The following is a 23,765-nucleotide window of genomic DNA, read 5'->3' on the forward strand; positions in this document are numbered from 1 at the left end:
TTGTGCTGAGTCCACATCAACAAGTGTGTAATGTGGTAAGAGAGAAGTGTGCGAGCAAGCATCCACAGCGAGGGGATGAGATTCACAGAGGCTCCTGAGGGAAATCAGAATAAAACGGTAGATTTGCTTGGAAAGCACATTTCATATTTTCAGAGGAAACCGAGATGCCGATTATCCTACCCGATACTTAAAAGGGAAACATAAAAACGGCAATGGAGCGCGAAAACGACATCATCTGGATTGTAAATGCCTTCTGTACCTGCTATTTATTTTGGGATGTATTGCTGAATACTGCAATGCAAGAGAGGGACCTAATTTACCCTAAGGCTAAGTCTAGACAAAAACACTAAGGATTTTTTATTGTATGAATAAAAAATACGTAAGCTGTTTGGATGAATTATAGCACATCTCAAGCGTTATGAAAGACTTGGACTTAATAATAATAATGCATAATCGCAGCAGGCATGTCCATGACGTAAGCACGGCGTACGTTATCACAAAGGAAAAGATGGCGTCGGTAGCAGAAATGTACGATGTAGGATGGGAAGGTAAGATAAAATAGCTACTCTTCAAGTGTCACACAGGCACGTGTTCTTACTTTTTGAAAGCTTCTGGCGTTATCTTGCGCACTGACATGACGTGGAGTCGTCGCTGTTCTAGACTTAATATACGAGCTCTCAAGCTACCCTTTAAAGTGGTTAGCTAAACATAGTTAGCAAAGTGTGCTACCCAGTCAGTTTTATGTTCGCAGTAGTCAGTAACCGCTTCATTGTCCCTAGCTTCAGCGTAATGATGGCGTGAAAGCACCGGGAGTGTGCAGTGGAAACCGACGTTTGTCTCTTTGAAGAAAAGACACAGGGCTTGTTATCATTTTAGCCCGGGTTGGCCTAATGCAGCGGCTAACGGTAGCCACCACAGACTACGCAGGTGTCGGGTCCTGTAAAAGAGCTGGAACACGGCGACAGTAACGCAGTACCGTACTAATGTTGATGCTGCCTTTTCTCCGCCTGCACTTGTGTGCATTCATAACGTCTCCTAGTTGCTCGAACATTTTCGTGTCATGCTGTCAAATCTGTTGAGCTAAATACATGCATAGTATATGAAGTTTGGTGTGTGTAATGGTCCTAATATCGTAAATCTCTTCAGCCACACCGGTTCAAATGCCGGACAGGTTTGAGTGCATTTATAGGTAATAAAGTGTGATTTAGAAAAGCTGTATGCCGCTCACACTTGACAATCGTGTGGTAGAGTGCTACAGAAGTGAAGGTCTTGAAATAGTGAATTGTGTTGCAATCTGTTAATTTTCTCATTTTGCAGTTGTCCTTATTTTTCATTGTCTCTGTCCAAAGAGATGAGAGATAAGCTGCGGAAATGGCGAGAAGATAACTACAGAAACAGTGAACAGATTGTGGATGTTGGTGAAGAACTCATCAGTGAACATGCATCTAAACTGGGAGATGACAGTAAGTGTGTCAAGGCTGAATAAATCTGAAGATTGTCATCTTATGTCATTATAGACATGTTTTTTGTGTGTGTGGTTAGGTGGAGTGTTAGACTTAAGAATACTGATTATATTATATTATTTGGTAGTATTAAAACAGGTAACTAAACATAAAAGCAGAGAAAATTTTGTCTTTGTATGACAAATTCAAAACAACAGGAAAAACTTTATACTTGTAATAAAACAGTGAGTTGTTTGTTCCTTTTCACTAGTGGCGACCTTCAAAACTGCAGTATTTAGGCAATAGTTTAGGATTTAGACTTTGTAGTGACTAAAACTACTTAATAACCCTCAGTAAAATTTGTCAGTAATAATTTTCTTGTTCTTAGAGAGAATCAAAACGTTGTGGACTTTTTAATTTCTGGACATGATCTTGAGCTTACTGTGATGTGGATCATGCAGATAAGCAAAGACAGTTCTGAGAATACAAGTCTGGACAGGGGATAATGCTTAAAATGAAAAAGGGTGAACGGAAACCAGTTCATATTTTAATGTCTTTGGTTTGATGAGTAAACGTCGATACAGAAATTAAATTGGTAGATTGTCAGGAAAAACACTAAAACATGATTATTTTCCAGAAATACAGTGAGCAGGAATACAGCCCTACACAGTTTAATAGTGTAAAGAAAAAAAGAATAAGGAGTGTGTTACCTTTCACAGTGCACACCATATTGTTATTCCTGCAGATTTTATTTATTGTTTTAGCTGCCCTGCTGCACTACTTCGTAAAACTCTCCCTTTTCCTCAAATCATAATGATTTACAAACCCCTTAAAAGAATCGGACGCACACTTGACATGCTATGCTTTTATTGAAACCAACTCCTAAATTGGCTGTGAAATGAGATGGCAATTATCAAAACATGAGTTGGAATCATTAAAGTGAAGAAAAACTAAGGGCATTTGTTTGTTTTGGCATAAAACCTTTTGGGTGGAGGCTGGGTGTATTTCATTTGGCTGAACATGTCTAGTTTATTTATCAAAGCTGCTGGCTTAACATGTTGCGCTGATTTCCATTAGTCGACTTGTGCAGGCACTCTGTTATGTGTTATAGAATGTTGTAATGTCACAGTTGACTTAAAGAAAAATTGTCAATAAACATTTCATATTTTTAAAGCTCACCACAGAGTTAAACATGTTAAAGGGTTAGTGTGTGTTATGTTGGTGAGGCTTAGCATGACTTGCTTCACAAGCAAATAAATATAACATGGAAGAAAATGCAGAAAGTGTTGTCATATAACCACCTATAACACCTATGTAAATTTCCATTAATAATTTTATTGGTGTTGAAAAGTGTTGCAATGTTTGGATTGTTTAAGAATTAGCGGTATAGTTATATAAATGTCACCCACTTATCAAAATAATTTTATATCTTATTTCTTTAGAAACTGATATGTACAATCTTTGTATTTGTAATGAAAACAGTCACAATATGTTGTTAACCCGACCACATTTAGCAGATCAAACTTGCTTTGGCACAAAAACTACAGTCTGTGTTATAACAGTCATACAACCCTGAGCGAAACATCTCAGCATGGAATCTACAGAATTGTTAGTTTAACTACTTTAGTTTCACAATGCGTCAGCACTGTTTTTAAGAATATTAGTAATATTTGCAGGATTTTTTCTTCAGAATATAGCTGCACCCTTACTAAACCGCCCAAATTGTGACTGTTGTTTTTTTTCCCCTGATGCCTCAAGAGATAATTATATCCATACTAACACTTTGTATTGTATTATTAAAGTAGAATTTATTTGGAAACTGTAAACAGACTGGTTCTTATGTAGTGTTTTTCTACTTTACTTAAGCACTCAAAATGTTTTATGTCTCATTTCCCCATTCACAAATGCTTTTTCTATGCCTATGTGTTTTCTATCTAGCGTTCACACAGATTCACACTCTGTTAAATTGGAGTTCAATATTCTACCCGAGGATGCTTTTGGAATACAGATTTGAGCGGCTAGGGATTGAATCACTAACCTTATGATTAGTAGATGACCTGCTCTACCTCTTGAGCCATAGGCACCATTTCAACATAATGAGGAAAGCAAATTATGGGGTTGAGTGTAACTTTCAAACAGTCTAACTTAAGGACCACCCGGCACACAAAAATGAATTCACACAAAACCATATTAAGATGTTCCACCTGTGTTTATGGTTGTGTAAATGCTTTCAAAGTGATCTGCAAAGCTTCTGCATCTAATATGCATTTAAAATGATTGTTAGGACTAATAAAAACATAGTTTTAAATAAATATATTTATTTATATTTGTTGTACAGTCAAAGTTATTTTTAGGATCATTCCATCTAACATAGTAAAATCTGAGAAAATTCCCACTTGACCCCCATATAAGCTTTTTTCACTACTTGGAAATCTATAGTTCAGTTCCCGTCCAGATGTCAATTCCACATGTTGAAGTGTCCTTGAGCTAGATACTGAACCCCAAGTTGTCACTCTACTCACTGGAGTGTTGTGTGTCTGTGTGATAGTTATAAACCATGCAGTATAGTATAAACATAGGTAACATTTAGTACAAAGTACTTTTTTATGCTCAAAGTAAAAAAGCTGTTTAAGTAATAATCCATTCCCCACTTACTTACTTACAAAAATTAAATTCAAAATCTCACATTAAATCAGTGACATTTTTTGACACTCTGAAAATTGACTGAAATTGAATTAACTGAAACCAGTTGAATCCAGTTGTTATAAAAAAGTTTTATAATTTGAATGTACATGTGTGTTCCTGCTCTAAGAATCTTCCTTAAATGTAAAAGTAAAACTACTGAAATTGAATACATTTTATGACCAGTTCACTGCTAGCAAATCAATAGTATGCCTGTAAAATTTTTCAGAAGGGTGTTTATGGATGTTAGTAATACAGCATGGATGTTTTTAAGTAATAGTCAGTGTATGTCAAAAGGAAAATAATAAATGTTCCATGATGTATTAAATGAAACAGAACAGTTCTTTTAATAATAGTAATAATAATAAACTCTTGGTTCTCATTGTGGAAAGTGGGGAAAAAACATTTTTGTTGTTGGGGACAGACTCTTAAGTCTCTATGTCAAGTGTATAGTTTAATATATCAAGTTTTAGATGTTATGACAGACAGTGGAATGGAAAGGGCGTCAACACTTTCTTCTTTGTCTGTGTGTTTTCTGCCCAGTATGGATTATTTATGAGCAGGTGATGATTGCAGCCCTGGACTGCAGTCGGGATGACTTGGCTCTGGTAAGTTTTCGTCGCACTTCCTCACACACCCAAAAGCTTCACTCTCTCACAACCATTACTACTTTGCAGCACCTGCGCTGCCAAATGTGAAAATCTGATTTTTATTTGGCCAAGTGGTCTTTACTTTGTCTGTACTTTGGAAAAACAGTTTAATAAGAACTGGAGTTAGTGGATGTAACAAATACATGGAGATGCACGCTTCAAGTGTTCACTGAACTTGGCATCTCTAACAAAGTTCCACCTTTTTTTTCTCTAGGATTTATTTGTCACGTAGTGTCACGTAATTATTCAGAGTTTAGGTTCAGAAATATGAAAATGGTCAAATCTGCATGCAAAACTAGAAGGGGTGGGGGGGGACAGTAATTCAAGTAGTTCATCTCCAATCAGTATGGATGTGACAGCTCCCTTTGGCTAAATGAGTGACTCACCGAGTACAGAGAAGGCTCGAACTCAATCATTAGAATTAGTTGTCTGTTGGCTATCCTCTCAGCACTTCTGCCAGAAAAAAAAAAGCAGAAGGACTAGACTTAAGCTGATGGATAGCAGATACGATCCAGGTCACACTGCAGACTTTTCCATCTCATTCATGATAATGCTGAATGCTATTGTTACTATTGTCTTCTCTTTCACAAATTCAAACTTTGTGTAGAAGAGGAAGAAAAGGTGGAAGTAGGAGAATCTGCACTTTTAAAAAATATATTTTTCTTTTTTTAAATATAGTGATGTGGCTGTCCCAATGTGTAACAGAGAAATAACAGTTCATTTAAGACAGTGAAGTTTGCCTTATGGGAGAATGTCTGTATTGTTGGTTGTTCAGTTAAGTCCCAAGACAGACCGTTTGTATCAAAGAAGCTTTGGTATTTGCGTGAGAGTCAGCGTAACATAAAGTTTAAATACTGCCATCTATAATTGGTCTCCCTTCTGCCCACATCCTTGCAGACCTGTCTACAGGAACTGAGGAAGCAGTTTCCAGATAGCCACAGAGTGAAGCGATTAACGGGCATGAGGCTGGAAGCTTTGGAAAGGTAAGCATTGGGAGAGAGGGCAGGCAGAAAAAAGCACGGCCTTACTGTTATGTATGGTACTTTGAGAGGCTTGGGGACAAGAAAATGTTAGCAGATCCTAAGTGGTACAATGGTCTGGGTATATGTAAGTACAGTGTGTGGGGTAATGTGTGTTTATGTTGGATCACCCAGCATTCCTTTTGGAGAAAGAAGGGAATGGAGTGGGGAAAGGTTCAGTGCTGGGTAGTCCTGTGGCCCTTTAGACTGAGGTAAGGATTCCCGGGAAGGAAGTGGTTAGATCCCACTGTTATTCTGGGGGTCTCTCAGCACTCTCTGGTTTCTATTCTGCTGTTGTTTCCTTATTTTGTTACTTCTTATTCGCCTCTTTTTTTTTTCTCTTTGCCTTCCCTGTTTTGATCTCAGTGCTTTAAGAGCGTCTTGGCTATGTAAATATTGAAATGCCACCACAATCAGAACAAGGAGTCTGAGGAAGGAAGATAAACAAGGGGGTATTTTAGTTTGTACTGATCTGAAGTCAGGGTAATTCAATCTGTTTACTACCTCACTCACATTCCCCACCCCGATTACCATTGCTGGTTTATCGGTTATGTCAGAGTTTATGTGATAATTGAGAGTGATTGCTTCAGCACTGTCAGATTAAATAAACTCCACACTGGGATCTAATTGGCAGCAGACAGAGCTACACTTCAATGACGCAGCTTCAAACAGTAAGGGCCTTCCCCTCCACACATGCATATGCTTGCCCACACATACACACACATGCTTGGTCCTTAAATAAATAAAGCAAATCAAAGTGGCTTGTGAGTGGTTGCCTGGTGCCATCTGAAGTCTTCCAAAGTGTGGCTGAGTAATAAAGTGAATGTGAGGGAAGCATCAGTGCTGGAAGTAGGGCTGCTCATTGCTAATGGGAACCAGAGGTGCTTCTGTCTGTTGCGGGATTAACCATTTGTGATCAAGGAACCATGCTGTTGTTTGCTAAAACATCAGTGCTGCAGATTACTCCTTACAAGCAAAAAAACATTCTTTGGCGCCTGGTTTCACATCATAAGTGAGGAGCACATGCATCCGATTGCAAGATTTTTATTTATTTGTAACCATGTATCCATATTTATAGCTCATGTATTTGTTCTTGTTGGCCCTGTCCAACAGTCTGAAGCACACTCTTTGGGATGCAGCAGGCTATCAGGTTCATATGCATGTTTTGTGGTAATATGTGGGCCCAGAGAGAAAAAGACTGTTGCAGACACAGACAGATGTAAAGGCAGCATTTTAATTTTGTTTAAAGGTGAAAACAACTCTACACAATCAAATGAAAATACAATCTGAAAAACAGGGAGTTTTATTTGTATTGATGTCATGAGCCATTGTGAAATTATATAAGCCACCGTATGACCAATAACCTAAACTTAAATGAAGGTTTTTCTTTCTATAGATTAATACTGATTTCTGTACAGCCTCATTGTAATCCTAGAAACCTGCCATAATGTGTACAGAAACTTAATTGTTTTGAACTCTTTTTTTTCCAAACCATCTAATTTTACTTGACTGGGAATAGGGATTGGTTTAATTTTTAATAAAATGTTTTTTCTTCCCCCCACTTTCCCATGCTGAAGGTACGATGAGGCCAACAAGCACTATGATGCCATTCTCCAAGACGACCCCACCAATACGGTAAGGAAAGAAAAAAAGAAAAGTCCCCTGCTTAGCGCTCTACTTTGCTTCACTTTGTGGTTTCAGCTTTTTGGAGGGCTTTAAATCTGTCGAGGCAATTCGGTGTTAGCAAGGGAGTAGCTAAGTTAAACTCCAGTTGGCCTCTGGCCTCAACCACACTGCTGATCAGCCTATCACCCACACAACTAAAAAGTGTTTAAGGGAGGGGGCTGGGTGGCTGGGGGGGTGATTCATAGTCTTAGTCAGTGGCGGACATGTTTGGTGGAAGTAAAGCGTAAATATAGCTCCGGTCTTTGAAGATGATGATTTACTGGGCCTTTTAGACCTCCACCCCAACTGAACAGGGATAAGCTCCCTTCCCTTCACCTTTGCTCTCTACTGGCTTCAGGTGCAAAGTGCTGCTGGATGTTAAGCTGGTAATACAAACAAGTCTGAAGTAATTCTCTGAAGCCCACTCCTTGCCATCTTTTCTTTTCAATTTACTATCCATCACTGTAAAATAACTTGCAGAAACTTGTCTAGCCAGTGTTCTGCCAAACCCACATACCTTAAACACAATGTACCTGCTGGTAATTGTTTCCATAAGGACATGTGGCCAAGCAAGAAAATAAATCTTTTAAAGGGTTTTCAGAAGAAAGCAGCTTGTTTATTTATCATTGTTTATCATTTCACAACATCAGCTTTGTGCTTTAAACAGGAATAAGCTTGTTCTCCGTGTGTCATGGAGAAATAGCCTCCCTATCTTTATCTTGCAAGAGCTGCTGCCTCCCATCAGTCTCTGTCTGTCTCGCACTCACTTTATAATTATTTGTCGCTGTTTTACACTGAGATTGTAAATCATTTTTGCTGGTTAGTATAAATATAATTTTGTTTTACATTACAATTATAAATATACATTTTTATTTATCCACCCTTATGCTGGATTCAGACTACATAACATTGACAGAAAAGCTACAGAAAAAAATAACTTTAGCATTACATCTTCCTTTAAATCTTGCATAACAGTTCTGTAACTACTGTAAGGCTTACCAAGGTAAACATGGTGGATTCTGCCAGCTGCTGAGAACTTTTTACACCAGTCAGCTGTGTAGAGCTGTAAACATGACAAAACAAAAGAGAAATTATACTTCTGTTGCAATTGGTTTAACATTCTTTTCCTGGAAATTGTTAGCTGGCACCTCCTTCCTACCAGATGACATCATGCATATCAGAAACACTAGCTAGCATGATTGATTATGGAGCAGTGTGTTGTCTTTCAGTGTTCAGTGACTGACCGTGACTGTGTGTCATAACAGCTACTAGTTCAATGGTATTTTAACGAATACAAATTAAGCATCAGATCAAACGTCAAATTCAAAATGTTTTAGCTTTCATTAAGGCTAGAAATAACAAGAACTTGAAATTCAGTTTTTCCTCTCACTGTGATGATTTGTTGGTTGTTAGAAATAAAAATAAAAAAAATGCAACTTTTTCAAGAGGTAGTGACAATTTATTTTAAAACCCAAAAACTACCCTGAAAATAAGACACTCAGCAGGAGTCATATAAGGTTTATTGTTGGATTGATAATAGTTTTGCCATACATAATGTAAAATATGGATATAGTGAAGTGCCTAAAATCCTGCATTCTATCTGAATGCCACCATATGGTGATAGCTGTGGTTGGGGAAAGAGAATTCAAGTCCAAGTCAAGTCTTTGGGAAAAATGTTTTTTGTTTTATTTTGTTTTGGGGTTTTTTTTTGTCACGTTACATCTGTAAACATTTTATTGCTGAGTAAATCTTGGTCATACTATGTTTCAATTGAAGGATTATCTGTGGTATGAAGCTGCATGTTTACTGGCTAATGAGTTGTCAATCACAGGTCATTAGACAATCCCTCCTCCTTTTCAATACATCTGGTCTTTTGCAACCAAGATGGCAAAAAAAAAAACTTATCACAAGGCTTCAGAACAGGACTTTATAAACCAATGGATGATGTTATGGTAGTGTTATACTGTCTATGGGTTGTTCTGAAAACAATGAAACAGATACACAGCTGTTGCTTGATTGAGCAGTAAGAAAGATAAAAAGTTTAATGAGAGGTTATTAGATTAGTGTCTGAGCTTAATGAGTGCAGTTATTGAACCAATCCGGAACCAGACCTGCTCTGGATCCAGCAATTGCAAGCATGGCTGCAACTAAAGCACAGAGCAAACATTTTAAAGATGGGTTACCAACAGTGATTAAATTTTTCAGTCATGATGCCTACCAATATTTGGTAGCACAAAAGTGTCATTGACATTTTTGTCATAGCCTGCTCTCCTGAATGACTCTGTCGGTCCGTTTCAAACAAGGAAATAAGACTCGGGTGATTGCAGTGAATATTCTGACACGCTAACGAAAATGAGATTCAAGTTGCAAATTCTGTGATTTTCTTCCAACGCTGTCATTGTCACGTACAGTGATTGGCACTCAGCCAACTTATGTTTGGTTATTAGAATGATCTGTAGTGAATTGTTTAAATATATCCAGTGTTCTGATAATGTGAGTTGTAATTTCAGTGAGTCCCAGGACACCTCCCAGACATGGCACAGATCTAATGTAGATTGCAGGGACATACTCGGAAAGGGAATGGTCTGTTTCCTGGTCTCTGCGTGCTAGAGACTGCCACCCTTTCAAGCGTAGGCTGACATTCAAACCTGGGACTGGGAGTGGAACAAAACAGACAAATATGTCCTCTGTCTCTGAGATGTTAACCTTAAACCTTTTTCCCAAAATCCTTGTCCTCAATGGGTGTAGTGATGCAGGGTGGAGCGACGATTCAATGACATCACTTAGGTCACCTGTCTTATTGTGAGGGCTGCCTCCTCCCTACATGTTCTCCAACATGCTCTTAGGATTCGGGCAGGGGATGGGCCTGAGAAATGGCGGAAAATTGGCGACCACAAGGAAGACTTGCGAGGCATCCCAGCATGCGAAGCACAGATTGGAAACTGAGCTGTTGTAATTACAGGCTGTGGAATAGATGTGGTACCCATTAACCAAAATTGTTGAATCAACAAAAATTGCTCAAGGTTTTTTTTTTTTGCCATGGCGCTGTCCAAAAAATGTTTCAAACTCTTAGCCCTTCCATTGCTTGCTATGTTCCAATACCTACAGCAATGAGCTGGCAAAATTCTTGTCTGCGTGCATAAATGCGATTTTTCCACCTTTTTATTTCTTCCTGTGAGTATTTTAGATTATGTGGTGCAAACAGCATTTGCAAAAAAGGATGTGCTAGTTTAGGATTTGTTTAAAAATGAGTGGACTTAGTGATTACGTTAATATTAAATTCCAGCGCTCTCATTTCACCCTAATTGTTCAATATAAAAAGCTAGTATTTCTTAAATAAGCCGCTGAGGTCACACAGACGACTTCTGAGGTTGACCCACAATCATATGCAATTAGAGATTCATTGCTAGACAAGAGTTTATTTGTGCGGGAAAAGCAATGTGAAGTTTAAAGCCTCACGTCAATGTTTATTGACCACATAAATGTGAAGTATACTCTGAAAACTCTTGGAAGCGTTTGACTTTCAGACTTTAAAAAAGGATTCGATTGTAACTTAAACAATCTGCTGTGTATGGGTGCAAACATACCTGTGGGGAAAAAATAAATAAATAAATGCATAAAATACATTTTTAACCTGTTTCACACATGTCAAGTGTGCCACCTGTGTTGTGTGTTCATGTCTCATCATAGGGAACGAATGCTGTAGGTCAACTCATGGTGCAGTGTTGACACAAATATGCTAGTCTGTACTTTTTGAGTGTCCTCAGAGCATTAATTAAAAAAAAAAAAAGTCATAACGACAGAGGGATCAGATAGTCAAATGCCAGGTTTTTGGTTTTTTTCTGGATCAGTAGCTAGAAAAGAACAGGGAGGAGTAGGTTGGAGTTACTTTATGTTTAATAAAGTGCTATGACATTTCAGAGCAACAAGTTCCATATGTTGTTTTGAGCCCAAAGATGTTCTTTATCCAAGAAAAAAAAAAGGGGGGGGGGGACAGAGAGAAGTGGGTGTGTGTTGAGGAAAGATCTTATTTGTGTCTTTAATTTGAAGTGAGTATAAATTCTAATTTCATGATAGACTGCAGATTAAATTGGCGCCCTCTTTGTTTTAATAGTCTGAATACAGGTAGGCAATAGAATTGTGATGCACAATGTTGCTGTATGGATACAAAGCGTGTCACTCCAACTCGAGAGAAGAGGCCCAGCCTTCTTATCTCTTCTCAGATTTTATTGGGAAAGTGCTGACCAGATGTAGTGAGCACATCTCTCTCCTTTGAAGAATTTCAGGACACTATTCTTCATCTGTCTTGTTAGCTTCTTGAACAATAAGTTGCAGCTCAAAGATGCGCAGTCCAGATCATCCAGGCTTATTAAAGAAGAAGGTATTAAAAGGAAATAATTAGCCATTCACGGTTCACTGCTGGTTGATAAATTCATGAAATGTTAATTTTCTCTCAACTTGCCTGCCTTCTGCTTATGTTAAAATATTCTTTCCTTTATGACGATGATGTCTTGTTGCACAGCGCTCCTTTTATTTATTTTTTTCGGTTAAAGCTGCTGTGTGTCAGCAGGTCTTTGTCCCAGCTTGATGGATAAGTGGATTTCTTACGATGGCATTGTCAGAGGAGACCCAGATTTACAGCCCCTAGACATGACTCATACACAGCCCTCAATGGCTTTGGTTATGAGAGGAAGCCCCACTCAATCAAGTGCCAGTCCATAAATAAAATAAGCTGTGGCAGGGCAGTGCACTCCTAATGGAGCAGCAGCCCCTGTTAAGGTTTTCACTTACTATCAAAAGAGAAGAAGGAGGTGGTCTGGGGGGAGTCTAACATTTGGAAAAGTCAGGGCAATACTTTCTAATTCAGATTGATGAGAATCTAATCCACCTTAAGGTCAATTCAACATCAAAATGAAGCGGAAAGCAATTTTCAGCTGATGTAAGTCAGGCTGGTGCAGCGCTAGATGCGTGCTGTGCCGGCAGGAAGACAGGCGTTGGGGTTTGGAGGAGTGTGCCATTTTCCCCACTTGGTTAGGGGATGACTCACCACTTTATCTCAGCCACTGAGCTCATTCCAACTTCCAAACATTGACTCATAATGTGTGTCCGTATCCCGTTGGACATGGTCGCTAACTATCTCCAATTATGATTAAAGTCCCGCAGTAATAATATGAATAAACTTAACAAAGTTAACTTGACAGAGTCTTGTCTTTTTGACTCTGTGGCTGTTACTTTGGAAAGAAAGTGCAGTTTTTTCTTATAGAAAATGATTCATTGTCATAATGGAACTTTAAGAAAGCTTGTGGTACACTGAAAAGTGAAACACTTAGACTCACAACTCTTACACTCCCTCATGCTCTTTACCCTCTCAACCACTTGAGAAGCTGAGTTCCTAATCCTGTTTACACTCTGCTCTATAGGCAGCAAGGAAGCGCAAGATCTCCATACTGAAGGCCCAGGGGAAGAGCACTGAAGCCATCCGGGAGCTCAATGAGTATTTGGAGCAGTGAGTGTTTGTTACAAGGGGGGGATCAGCCACCCCTTCTCTTCATCTCCCCAGATTTTTATTTTAATTAAAAACGAACCTGCTTTCAAGAGTGCTGGCATGATTTGAGCATAAAATGCCAACAAATGCTGTCAGCTGCAAGACTGTCATTGTTATTATAATACACAGTGGTTGCTTAATCCTAATATTTTTTTTCTTTAATATGTTAGTTTCATTTATTGTTTTACTCCTCTGGAGGAAGAGAATTTAATGTCAGTATTTGTTTACAGGTTTGTTGGAGACCAGGAAGCATGGCATGAGCTGTCAGAGCTCTACATCAACGAACATGAGTAAATGCATTTTTATATTTTAACCAAAACTATTGTAGTATTCACTTCCCTGAAAGCAGAGCCAAATTTCCTTGTATATATACTTTTTCATCTGCCTGTTCTATGTACAGCTTTAAAAAGCTTGCATTCTTTGTGGTTATATTGGGACCCACCTTTGCAGTTACAATACCCAAATCCAAACACTATTCAAGTCAAACATTTGCTATGGTCATTATGATCAAACTGATGCATTGTTTTATACAGTTGGAGCATAAACAAACCCTTTTCTTTTAGATAAAGGATTCTCCAATATGTGATTTTGTAACAGTTAACACAGGGAACAGCATCACCATGTTCATCATAGTTTATTAACAAATGCACATGGATTGATCTAGACATCTTGTGTAGCAAAAATTTGGTATTTAATTGTTGTTTAAGTGTGAGTTGTCGTGTCAAGGTTATCAGACAAAAAGTGACTTGGTACAGCTGCTTCATGTTTAGGTTGCTTGTGTCAGGACTTCACATCATTCTGATAGCTTGATCTCCAAAGGGCCGTTGGATGGCCACAATGGAAGGCGTTGAGATGCCAAACTCAGCCAGGGGTCTGAATAGAACCCTGGCTGAGTTTGCCGTATAAGACTGGTTTAATAGGATTTCAGGCTTAAGCCCCCACCCACTCCTACATATGAGAGCAGAAAGACTCCCCAGCCTGATATCTCAGTTGCCAGGGAGAACTGCCAGACAGACAAGAGCACTGTAAGACAAAAATAATTTTGTTTGTGTCACTGTTCATCCTTCCTTAATTGTCTGGGGCTCAGAAGTTAGTCAAGCGGTGTCTGTAGTTTAACAACATTTTTTTTTAAAAAATATATATATGCGTGTGTGTGTGTGTGTGTGTGTGTGTGTGTGTGTGTGTGTGTGTGTGAGAGAGAGAGAGAGAGAGGGACTTGACTGTTGTTGCTCTGGTAGGAAGGCAGCAGCAGCAGGAATGTGTAGCATGGTGAGAAGGCTACTTATTGGATATTTCATGCTTTGTCTGGGAGGCTTTATTGCTGTAGTAGCCAGAGGAAATCCTAGGGTGAGCGGATTATCTCCAAGCTTATCCCAACACTTCTAATATCACACCATTCACTCCCACAGCCCTCTATCTACAGGCGTGTCAATTTCTTTTCTTTGTCTTCTTTATTTTGGGTTACAAACTCCCTGTTTCCCCTCCTCCTCCTCTTCCGGATAGTGAGGCATTATCACCACTCTTTTCCACAGGGATAGATCAGGAGGCAGAGGGAGAGGACACTTGCTGTGAAATTCCCAGGAGAAGGTGGTGGCACTTTAGCCGCCCCCCTGCCACTAGAGAAAACAGAAGTTGATGGAGAAGCAAAGCAAGAGAAATAAACTCTCCTCCTCTCACTGCACAACACCCTGGAAGCTTAAAATAAACAAAGCAGTCTGTCTCTGCCTTGCTGCTGTTAGGGTTGTAGTAGACAGCATTAACAGATTAAGAATGTAATTAATAGCCTCTGAGCTGACACTGTTAAAACAATCCGTATGCCGCTGATGTTTAGACAGGAGATTATTTTGTCTGTTGCAAGTATTGCTCATAGCCACTGTTGGAATCTGCTGCTGGCTCTCATTCTGACCCAAGTTATGAGCCTGTTCAACCAAATTGGACTGGTCATCCAAAATTGCAGGATAAATAGTAATAATTTTTTCAAGCATACTTTGAATCCAATTTTGTCCAATGCATAGTCAGAATGTGGTATTAAAATGGGGGGTACGCCACTGCTGATGGTTTTACTAACCTCCAAAAGAAATAAATACAGAGTCTCACACATGATGGTGACACTACCCTCGCTCAAGCACTGTGGTGTAGAGGGAGCTTAGAAGCTGCCATAAAGAGCACATTGGGTTAGAAGCTTTCGTTGAAGAGTAGAAGAGGTACAAATTTGGCTCCAGTACAAGACTGATGGAGCAGGCACTGGTGTAGGCCACAGCTATTGCACGAGCACATCTGAAAGTCTTTATAGAGAGGAAGTAGTAATTGTAAGCAGCCCCCAACCTCCCAAGCCCTCTGATCTCCCTTTCTACTCAGCCCCTTTCCACTGTTTTTTTTTTTCTTCTCCTTTCTGTGTCCCCACCTTTCTTTAGCTCCTATGCTCTTAATTTTTCAGCTAGTTACCATGGCAAACTTCAGGTATACTGATAAGTTTTTCATGTTATTTCAAGCATCAGTCGGATCATTTCATTTCTCACAAAAGCAATAAAAAAAGCAAAATGCGTCTTTGCATTTTGCTTTTTTTTTATGAAGTGAGAAATTTGAGAAGTCTTTAACAGGGTAAAAGCCTGTTCACACAAGCAAGATTTTTGTTTTTCAGCTTATTCTTTGATAAAGTTTAAGTTATATGTAAAATCTTGAAAGGCAAATAAAAATACAGAATTCCTTAAGATATTAAGGCTTGACTACAAAACTTTGCCCATTTTCTGTTGATAGGTCTGCTCTCTGTCTCGGCTATGTGCCTATGTGCTAGCTTGCATTTGGTTAGGTGTGCAGACGTTTTATGGCTTTGTGTCCAATGATATACTGTATCTTAGCTTGTCTTGGCCTGGTCCTGTGAGGGGGGGAAACTGTGTATTAGAAGTGGAGTGGCAGCAGATTAGTGTGAGGTCAACAGCTCAGCAGTCTGCTGCTGAGAAGTGATCTCATCTGAGTATAGGCACAGTGTGCCAGCTCTTACTGTAGTGCTGACCTCAGGAAGGTAGTTAACTACACATTAAAGACAGGAAAAACACACAGATGGACACAGTGTCCCCAGTGGAGAAAGAATCACCACACTAGATAGGCTTTTACCTTAGCAAGCTGTCTAGACCAAATACCCTTTATTGTAAGCGTCTGAATAAACCTCTCATCTGGTGGGCCTTTATATATTATAAGTCTGTCACCTGTGAAATGACGTGTACCCTGTGCAGTCTCATCTCAGACCTGTGAATTTACAGAGCGTACCCGTTGTGCTTCACAGTTGAACAACCTTAAGGATGACACATCCACAGCTGTATCAAGCTTACTGTTTTCTTTGTCGCTTCCACAGCTATGGAAAAGCTGCATTTTGCCTGGAGGAGCTGATGATGATCAATCCTCACAATCACTTGTACTGTGAGCAGTACGCTGAGGTAGGTAACCACCTGGATGTCTGTCACCAAATACAGAGCTGGTCATATGTTGTTTATTCAGATGTCATGTTGTCATTGCTTGAGCTGCCCTTTAACACAGCTTGTTGCTTGTGTTTAATGCCTCCTCACACAGGTGAAGTACACTCAGGGGGGGCTGGAAAACCTGGAGCTGTCCAGGAAGTATTTTGCCCAGGCGCTGAGGCTGAATAACCGAAACATGAGGGCATTGTTTGGTCTGTACATGGTGAGTGCTGCTTTGAATGAAGAGAAAGTGGGAAAGAAATACAACAGTGGTTGAGCCTTTTTTTGTAACGCTGTGGTTTTTCAAGGTTGAGGCTGGCCACAGTGTGTCAAGACTGTACTTTCTCTATCTGTATGTGTGTGTGTGTATGTTTTTGGGGAGAGCTCTCAGATGGGTCAGCTCGCTGCTGACTCAGACGGTGAACTCCAGCACTGGAAAAGCCTGCCCCTCTGGAGCCCTTTATTTTAGTAATAATACCCCCTTGGTGAGACTTTTTCATGTTTATGACTTGAATAAATAAAGTAGTTATGGGCTAAAAAGGAGAAAAGCATAAGGAAGAGAGCAGCACAGCTGTTGCCAGTATTTTGTGACTGCACTGGCAAATTATACAATCAGGTTCTAGTTTAATTGGAATATTGGCCAGATAGCCCATTCATCTACATATTTGTTTAAACAGGATATTGTGTGCTAGTGCCAGTGCATCATACGTAAGGGAGATCTGACATAAAAACACAAACAAAGCAATGCAGGGAGCAATAGGCAGAAAGTGGAAGCAGCTCTTTACGCAGCGAGCCCTGGTATTTTCCTGTTTTCTGGACTGGGATTCTTCATTTAGTCCAAACACCTCACAGCAACCCACACCCTCTGAAACATCACAGGTCTAGAAGAGGAGCAGTGAAGGTCAGATCCAAGACATTTAGTCCTGCTAATTCTCAAGTCTGACTGGCGAGAGAGCAGGTTTCTTTTTTCATGATTATTATTATTTTTTTTTTTAATATATCGTCCAAAGACCCTTGGGTCTTTAAAGGATACTTCAGGTGGTTATTTATTATTGTAGTAGTTAAAGAACTGTCTTAATGTGTTTTGCACATTGTTAGCTAGCCTCGATGGTCCAAACAGTGACAGGTGCAAGTTCAACATAAGGGAAAACTTTCACCATCTTACACCATCTGAGTCAGTGTGGCACAAGACCTGGTAGCACTGACCACAGACTGGTTGTGGACTGGTAACTTACACCACTCACTTGGGGATTCCCCTCCACAGTTGTGCACACAGTTATTCAGGGATAGCCTGTCTGTGTTGACATCATCTAAATTGAGGTTTCTCTTGAGCTAAAAAAAATAGAAATAAAAAAAAAAAGCTTACTAAAAAAATACAGAAGCCAAACCATTTTACAGAAAAAAAAATAGGGCCAGGTTGATTGGTGCGTAGCTAAAGTTTCAGCACACTGGTAGGTTGGGCTTTGAAGTGCAGGCAGGGTAAGCCCTCTGGGGTTTGCTGCGTGGAGATGATGGCAGGAACATGGGAAAGACATGGGATTTGTGGTTCGGAGGGGAGCTGTCGGGGCAGGCAGAGACCGTGATTCACATGGCGCTCCTTTCATTTCACGTCAGGCTTTTTTCAAAACATACAAGGTCCTTTCATCGGCGGGAATCAATGGTGTTGGAGAAATTAGGCCCTGTTAAGTGACAATTTACGTATGAAGCATTAAAATGCTCACTTTTTCCTCTCCGTAAATGATTTCCCCTGTGTCATCAGGCCAAGGTCTGTTTTTTCTCTTCATTCTGCCACAATGACTAGTGGAGTGGTAGATGGTAAGAGTGGTTGCACATTCATCTCCATTACGCTTTTATTGCTGTTTCACCAAGTTTTGATATAAGAACACCCCTTCCCCTGTTCTCTCCTTTGCATCTTCCTTCCATCTTGTTTTTTTCCTTCTAGTCTGCAAGTCACATCGCTGCCAGTCCTAAAGTTAGTGCCAAGGTGAAGAAGGACAACATGAAGTATGCTGCTTGGGCTGCCACTCAAATAAATAGAGCCTATAAGGTGAGTTACAAATAGACTTTAATCTAATGTGATGTGAGTGCACCTAGCTTTTAATTTTTCTTTCTTTGGTGTCTCTTTCCTGCTGAAAAACATTTTTCCCCCACATCAATCTTCACTCTACCAGACACTGAAAACCACCGATCAGAATTTTCTGCTATGTTGCAGCTTTCATGGAGTACTTGCACACAATATTCAGAGATCCTAAAATCCCCCTTATTTGCATAGAATGTGAAAAGTATTCCCTACCCAGTATTGACCCTTAAATGCACAGCAGTCCTGTAGGATGCCTTTGACTTGCATGGCTGTAATAACAGCCCTGACGTCTTTTACTGTGTCTGGGTACATTTACTGTTAATGTGTTGACTTAAGGCCACAGCGTCTGCTAAGACTTTATCCTGCAAACTGGCTTCACAGATGAGCTTCTTGCAGAGCCACAAGCTGATTCTCAGAGGACAACACTAAACTATAGCGTGAGAGTAGTCTACTTCAGTCTTTCTCAAAGTGGGATATAGTGACCCGTAGCTGGATTTGAGGAAAAATGTAGGAGGTTCATAGCAGTTCCAAAAACCGTTTACGTATGTTGTCTGATTTCTTCAGTTCCAGTGTTTAACTAGCTGCTGTTTTAATATTTTACAAACAGATTCAGTCTTCCCTGTGAGGCGGTCTTCCATTAAGTATTTGCTTTGCCCTATTACTGTAGAGAGCAAAATTTGGGAGAGAGAGAAAGATAAAAAGGAAGCCATAAATAAGGTTAATAAAGGATGGATGTGGACATGCATGCATGTATTTGCTGCTTTAGCAAGGAAGGGGCAAAAGTAAGGAGTTTGTCAGATGGTATCACTAAAATGGTTTACAGTGTCGTCCTGGCAACCAAAGTACGAAAGCATAAAGATTATTTGCCATACTTGCCAGATGTGTTGCTTATTTGGGCACCAAACGATTGTAATGTAATAAGTGGTTCCTCACTCAGCTTCTGTGGGTCCTACAGAAGCTGAGTGAGGCTTCCTGCTGAGCCTCTAAAGACCTTGTCTCACCACATTTGACTCTACTTGCCTTATAGGCACGTTTCACATGTTGAGCCCTCAGTCTGACAGTTCTGTTGGAAAAAGTGTGCATGTAACATGATGGTGAACTTTTTTGCAGAAGTGTCACAAAACGGCTCTAAGCTGTCACTTGCTCCTTTGATTTGAGTGAAAAAAGAATAGAAATAAAATAAAAATAGAAGAGCTGTCGTTGAAGTGGTACAGCTTATTTGGTTTAGATTAGCACTTTTATATTTGCAGAATGTCTTGATAAATTTAAAAAATGTTGAGCTGGCTTAGTCAATGCAGAATGTCTTCACTGAAGTCAAGTGCATACTACTTTTCACTTTGATTTTTGTGCCTACTGACCTTATCCTGTCTTAGAAAAGCTTTGATCTTAGCAGGGGAAAAGATGAATATCCCACACTGATAGCATTTTTTTCATATATCTAAGACTTAAAATAAGAAAACAGCCCTGATGGTTTTTTTGGTTAAAATAGTGAAACTGTATATTCTTGGAACTTCTCATTCCTAAGAAAAATAGCATCTTATTGGGCTTTACCAGAAAGTTTTTAAATGTTGTTACACAGTAGCATAACAGGGAGTGTGTTAAAGGCTTTAATCAGAGACAGAAAACACATCTGTAATATAACTAATGAAAGAAATTGATTGATACATGATACACTTTCATAGTGCCTAACTGTATAAAGTTTTTATTCTCATTAGTTTTATAGGAAGAAAAAAATCTTTGGTGTATTTTTTTTCTGAATTGACCAGTTCTGCAACAATTTATATTTTTTCCCAGGGATTTAATGTGCTTGAAAAAATAATGGCCAAGATGAAAATACTCTGGGCCAAGTTGTAATAGCAGGCTAAAGTAGTAGCTACTCTTAAAGGCCATTGGACAAGTGTGTAAAAGCTAGATTATGTGTGATTTTGACCCTGTGCTGACGATAATGAAACACCTCAGTCAGTCACACCTTTATCCTCCAGGGAGCATGATGTGAGATTCATCGCAGCCCTCTGCTTCTGCCCTGCTCTGCAACCTCCTAGTATTTGTTTAGTTGCTTAGTGGAGTTGTGTGGATTTCAATTCAGCTGTGAGCGTGCGACCACATTACGGGTATGCATACCTGGCTGCCACCATGTGTCACGTGTGCTTCTTTTTTTCCCCCTTCTTCCCTTTGTTGTGTGAGATGAGTTAAATGACAAGGTGTGAGGTTGCCTCTTTTAGTTCTTCGATCTCACCTCGGGTAAAATGACTCTTGAGATGCCCTCCATCAGACAGCTGCTGGCTGCTGTGCGCTTGTGCTGGCTGATTGATTGCTCCTTTAAAGCGTCGCCCTTGTCAGTCGTCCACTTTTATTAGGCTCCGGTACCTGGTGATTGTCATACCTTTGTGTGAGGAAACTGTGGGCAGGTGAGTGTACGAGGGAGCAGACATTGGTGAGGGGTCATGACTGACAGGGTTGCATTTCAAAAGAGAAAAGAAAAAAAAGTAATTACTGTGGTGAAGTTGGATGTGCAGGAGACCTGGAGATGTGTGGGTTGTTGTTCCATCAGGGGTGAAAGTAGTACTACATAGCCTGGCCTCTTTTCCTAACTCTCTAAACAAATTCTCTGATTAGCTCTTCTGTCACGGACAGAGGCTCACACTGCGTCATGACTCCATTATCAGATGCTCTAAATAGATGTGGAGCTGTCTAGTCTGCTCCTACTTGTAGAGCAGAGCAGGAGTTAATGTGGTGGTCTCACCTCAGGCCGAGGAGATAATTGACTACTGGGCTCAGAGTAATGGCGCATTAGACAGCAAAGCAATGAAATGCACAGATCATTATAGCTACCCCACCACACAAACACACACACACACACACCCTAAATCTAGAAGAATGAGTCACCCTTGGAAATTACACACCCAATTGTACACCTTAGCCAACTGCCCTCTCTAAGTTGGAGTTTGGCAAAAGGAGAAGGAAAAAGCTTTTACCATGGAAATACAGTATGGACTAGGTTAAGCCTACATTTATTTCCTGTTTGTAAAGGCTTGAGAAGGACCAAACGTTGAGTGACTAAATATGTCACAGCAATAAATCAGTGCTTTATGGTATATGTAGAATTTTAAATAATCTGCTTAGCGGTGTTATTCCTCAAACATCCCAAGCATCATTTTTTTTTGGTCACACCAGCCCTCTTCATGCCTTTCTTCACTACATCCATGAACCTCCTCTGTGGTCTTCCTTTTTTCCTCCTGCATGGCAGCACCATATTCACTGTTCTTTGTTCCTCCTCTGTACATATCCACACCATCTCAGGCTTACCTCTCTAACTTTGTTTTTAAACTGCTCAGACTGATTACAGCTGCATGTGTCAGCTCAACTGTCAGTAAAAGTGGCTTTGTGCTATTACCCAATGGATTAGCTATGAAAATATGAAATTAACCATCTTATAATTGTTATGAGACTGAGACCACCTCTAAACATGTTAATTTCATTACTGGAAACAAGACTCACTTTTAGGGATGGCGTTAAGTGGGCCCTTCAGGAACTGCAGTTCTTCAGCATGTGTTGGCATGCTAACATGCCAAATTTGATTGGCTGATTATTAGCATTTTGTTAATCTGATTTTGACTCTATTATTATGCTTTTACATTTTGCATGACCTCAACCTGCTGACTACATGAATATAGAGCCTTAGAACTGTTTACTCTGGATTTATTCACTGCATATATGTTGTAGTTTACTATACAGAATTGTCATAACATACAGTAACTACAATTAAGTGAAAATGAGCAGGGCACATAACTTTTATCAGCTGATATCATTTGCCATGTATGTCTTTCTTTAGACATGGTTACAGACAAAATTAAATCTATGCCTGTATAGGTAAAGTTAATTGAACTGACTCATTTTGGGCCCCTGGTTCCTTGCCGATGGTTAAGGAAGTCGCCTTCCGCAGTGGTATTTTTTGAGGGGGTGCCTTATCCATGGCAAAGTTAAATTGGGTAGAAAAAGTGTGTGCTTCTGTGTGTTTGCATGAGTAATCTGATACATGTCTGCGGATTATAATTTGCAGCACTTCCTGCAAAACCCTGTGGACACAGTGCAGAAATTAGAGTAGGGTGTTACATACTTCTATACTAGAGGCCATGGAAGAGGACTAATGTGGGCATCCTGTCTCGGAGCGCACTCAAAATGAAAATGGCACTTACGCAACAGTTGAGGAAAAATCCTGATTGGAGGTATTATTTTACTTTGCATGACCCATTTACCAATTCTATTTAATGACCACTGTTGCGTCTCTGATTATTTCTGCTTCTATGCTTCTCCATTCTAAATGGGGAAAAGGATGTTTTTGGTTAGTTGTTGAAGCATGCTACTGGGTGGATGAGGTTATCTCTGATTCTGTGAAGCTGTGTTTAAGTGTGTTTGGCTCTCCATTACGTTAGTTGGCAGAGAGATCTAATGAGTTGATGTCCTCTTTTTCCCCCTTCTCTCCGCCCTTACTCTGTCTCTGCCACTCACCTTTGTTCTCTGACTTGCAGTTGGCTGGTCGTGGGACCAAGGAGAACAAATGCTCCATGAAGACGGTGGAGGAGATGCTGGAGTCGATGCAGATCACAATGTCCTAGACGCCCTTGTGTACATCGGTCCTTGGAGCAACATGGCAGCTCAAGTAGCCTTGCAATGTGACCAGAGTGGTTGTAGAAATTATTATTTTTTAATCAGGTTCGGTTCTGTAAGAGGACATTTGTTATGCTCAAACACATTGATTTTGCCACCTGCCTGGGAGTTAAATCCACATATTTCAAAATGACTAACAAACATACAAAGTGTCTCCTGGACTGTACTAACCCTCCCATTTCTAGGTTCTTTTAAGTTCAGCTAATATCACTAATTACTACATTTGCATTAATGATATGACTGTAACCAGGAGAAAAACAAGCTGTACAGTAAATGTTATTTTTAAGAGATCCCACATGTCTGCACTGATGTCTGCTACTGTCTGTTTCCATTCTATCTGTAAATGAAAAAAAAAAAAACTAATTTAATAAACCAACTGTTCCCCCCCCCTATTTTATTTGATTTTTGTTAAATCTTTTAACGTGTTTTCATAGAAGTTGAGTATAAATTTTCTACCCATCTGTGTCAGTTTAAGAGCAGGATACGTAGGTTGTTTTTGGATTTCTGTTTGTTGGCAAATTTGCACCTGCAATAATTGTCCTGGACGATTTAAGAAGGG

At 39.7% G+C, this 23,765-nt stretch overlaps 1 protein-coding gene across 1 annotated transcript; it reads left to right on the forward strand.

Annotated features, from left to right (window-relative positions):
- Positions 1-462: 462 nt before the first annotated feature.
- Positions 463-23,598, forward strand: emc2 (ER membrane protein complex subunit 2). Its single transcript, XM_004566766.3, has 11 exons — positions 463-548; positions 1,350-1,463; positions 4,668-4,732; positions 5,672-5,757; positions 7,371-7,428; positions 12,879-12,964; positions 13,234-13,293; positions 16,356-16,437; positions 16,571-16,681; positions 18,401-18,505; positions 23,068-23,598. The coding sequence occupies exons 1-11, from the start codon at positions 509-511 to the stop codon at positions 23,152-23,154; spliced, it is 894 nt and encodes a 297-aa protein (XP_004566823.1). The 5' UTR covers positions 463-508; the 3' UTR covers positions 23,155-23,598.
- Positions 23,599-23,765: the final 167 nt, after the last annotated feature.

Source organism: Maylandia zebra, linkage group LG11 (assembly GCF_041146795.1).
Source record: "Maylandia zebra isolate NMK-2024a linkage group LG11, Mzebra_GT3a, whole genome shotgun sequence".
Classification (NCBI taxonomy): Eukaryota; Metazoa; Chordata; class Actinopteri; order Cichliformes; family Cichlidae; genus Maylandia; species Maylandia zebra.

Bases quoted from the DNA above. Each gene is read 5' to 3' on its own strand.
- emc2 (XM_004566766.3), top strand. From the start codon at position 509: ATGGCGTCGGTAGCAGAAATGTACGATGTAGGATGGGAAG. The intron at 13,294-16,355 runs GTAAATGCATTT...TCGCTTCCACAG, and splicing joins CTCTACATCAACGAACATGA to CTATGGAAAAGCTGCATTTT. The intron at 16,682-18,400 runs GTGAGTGCTGCT...TTTTCCTTCTAG, and splicing joins CATTGTTTGGTCTGTACATG to TCTGCAAGTCACATCGCTGC.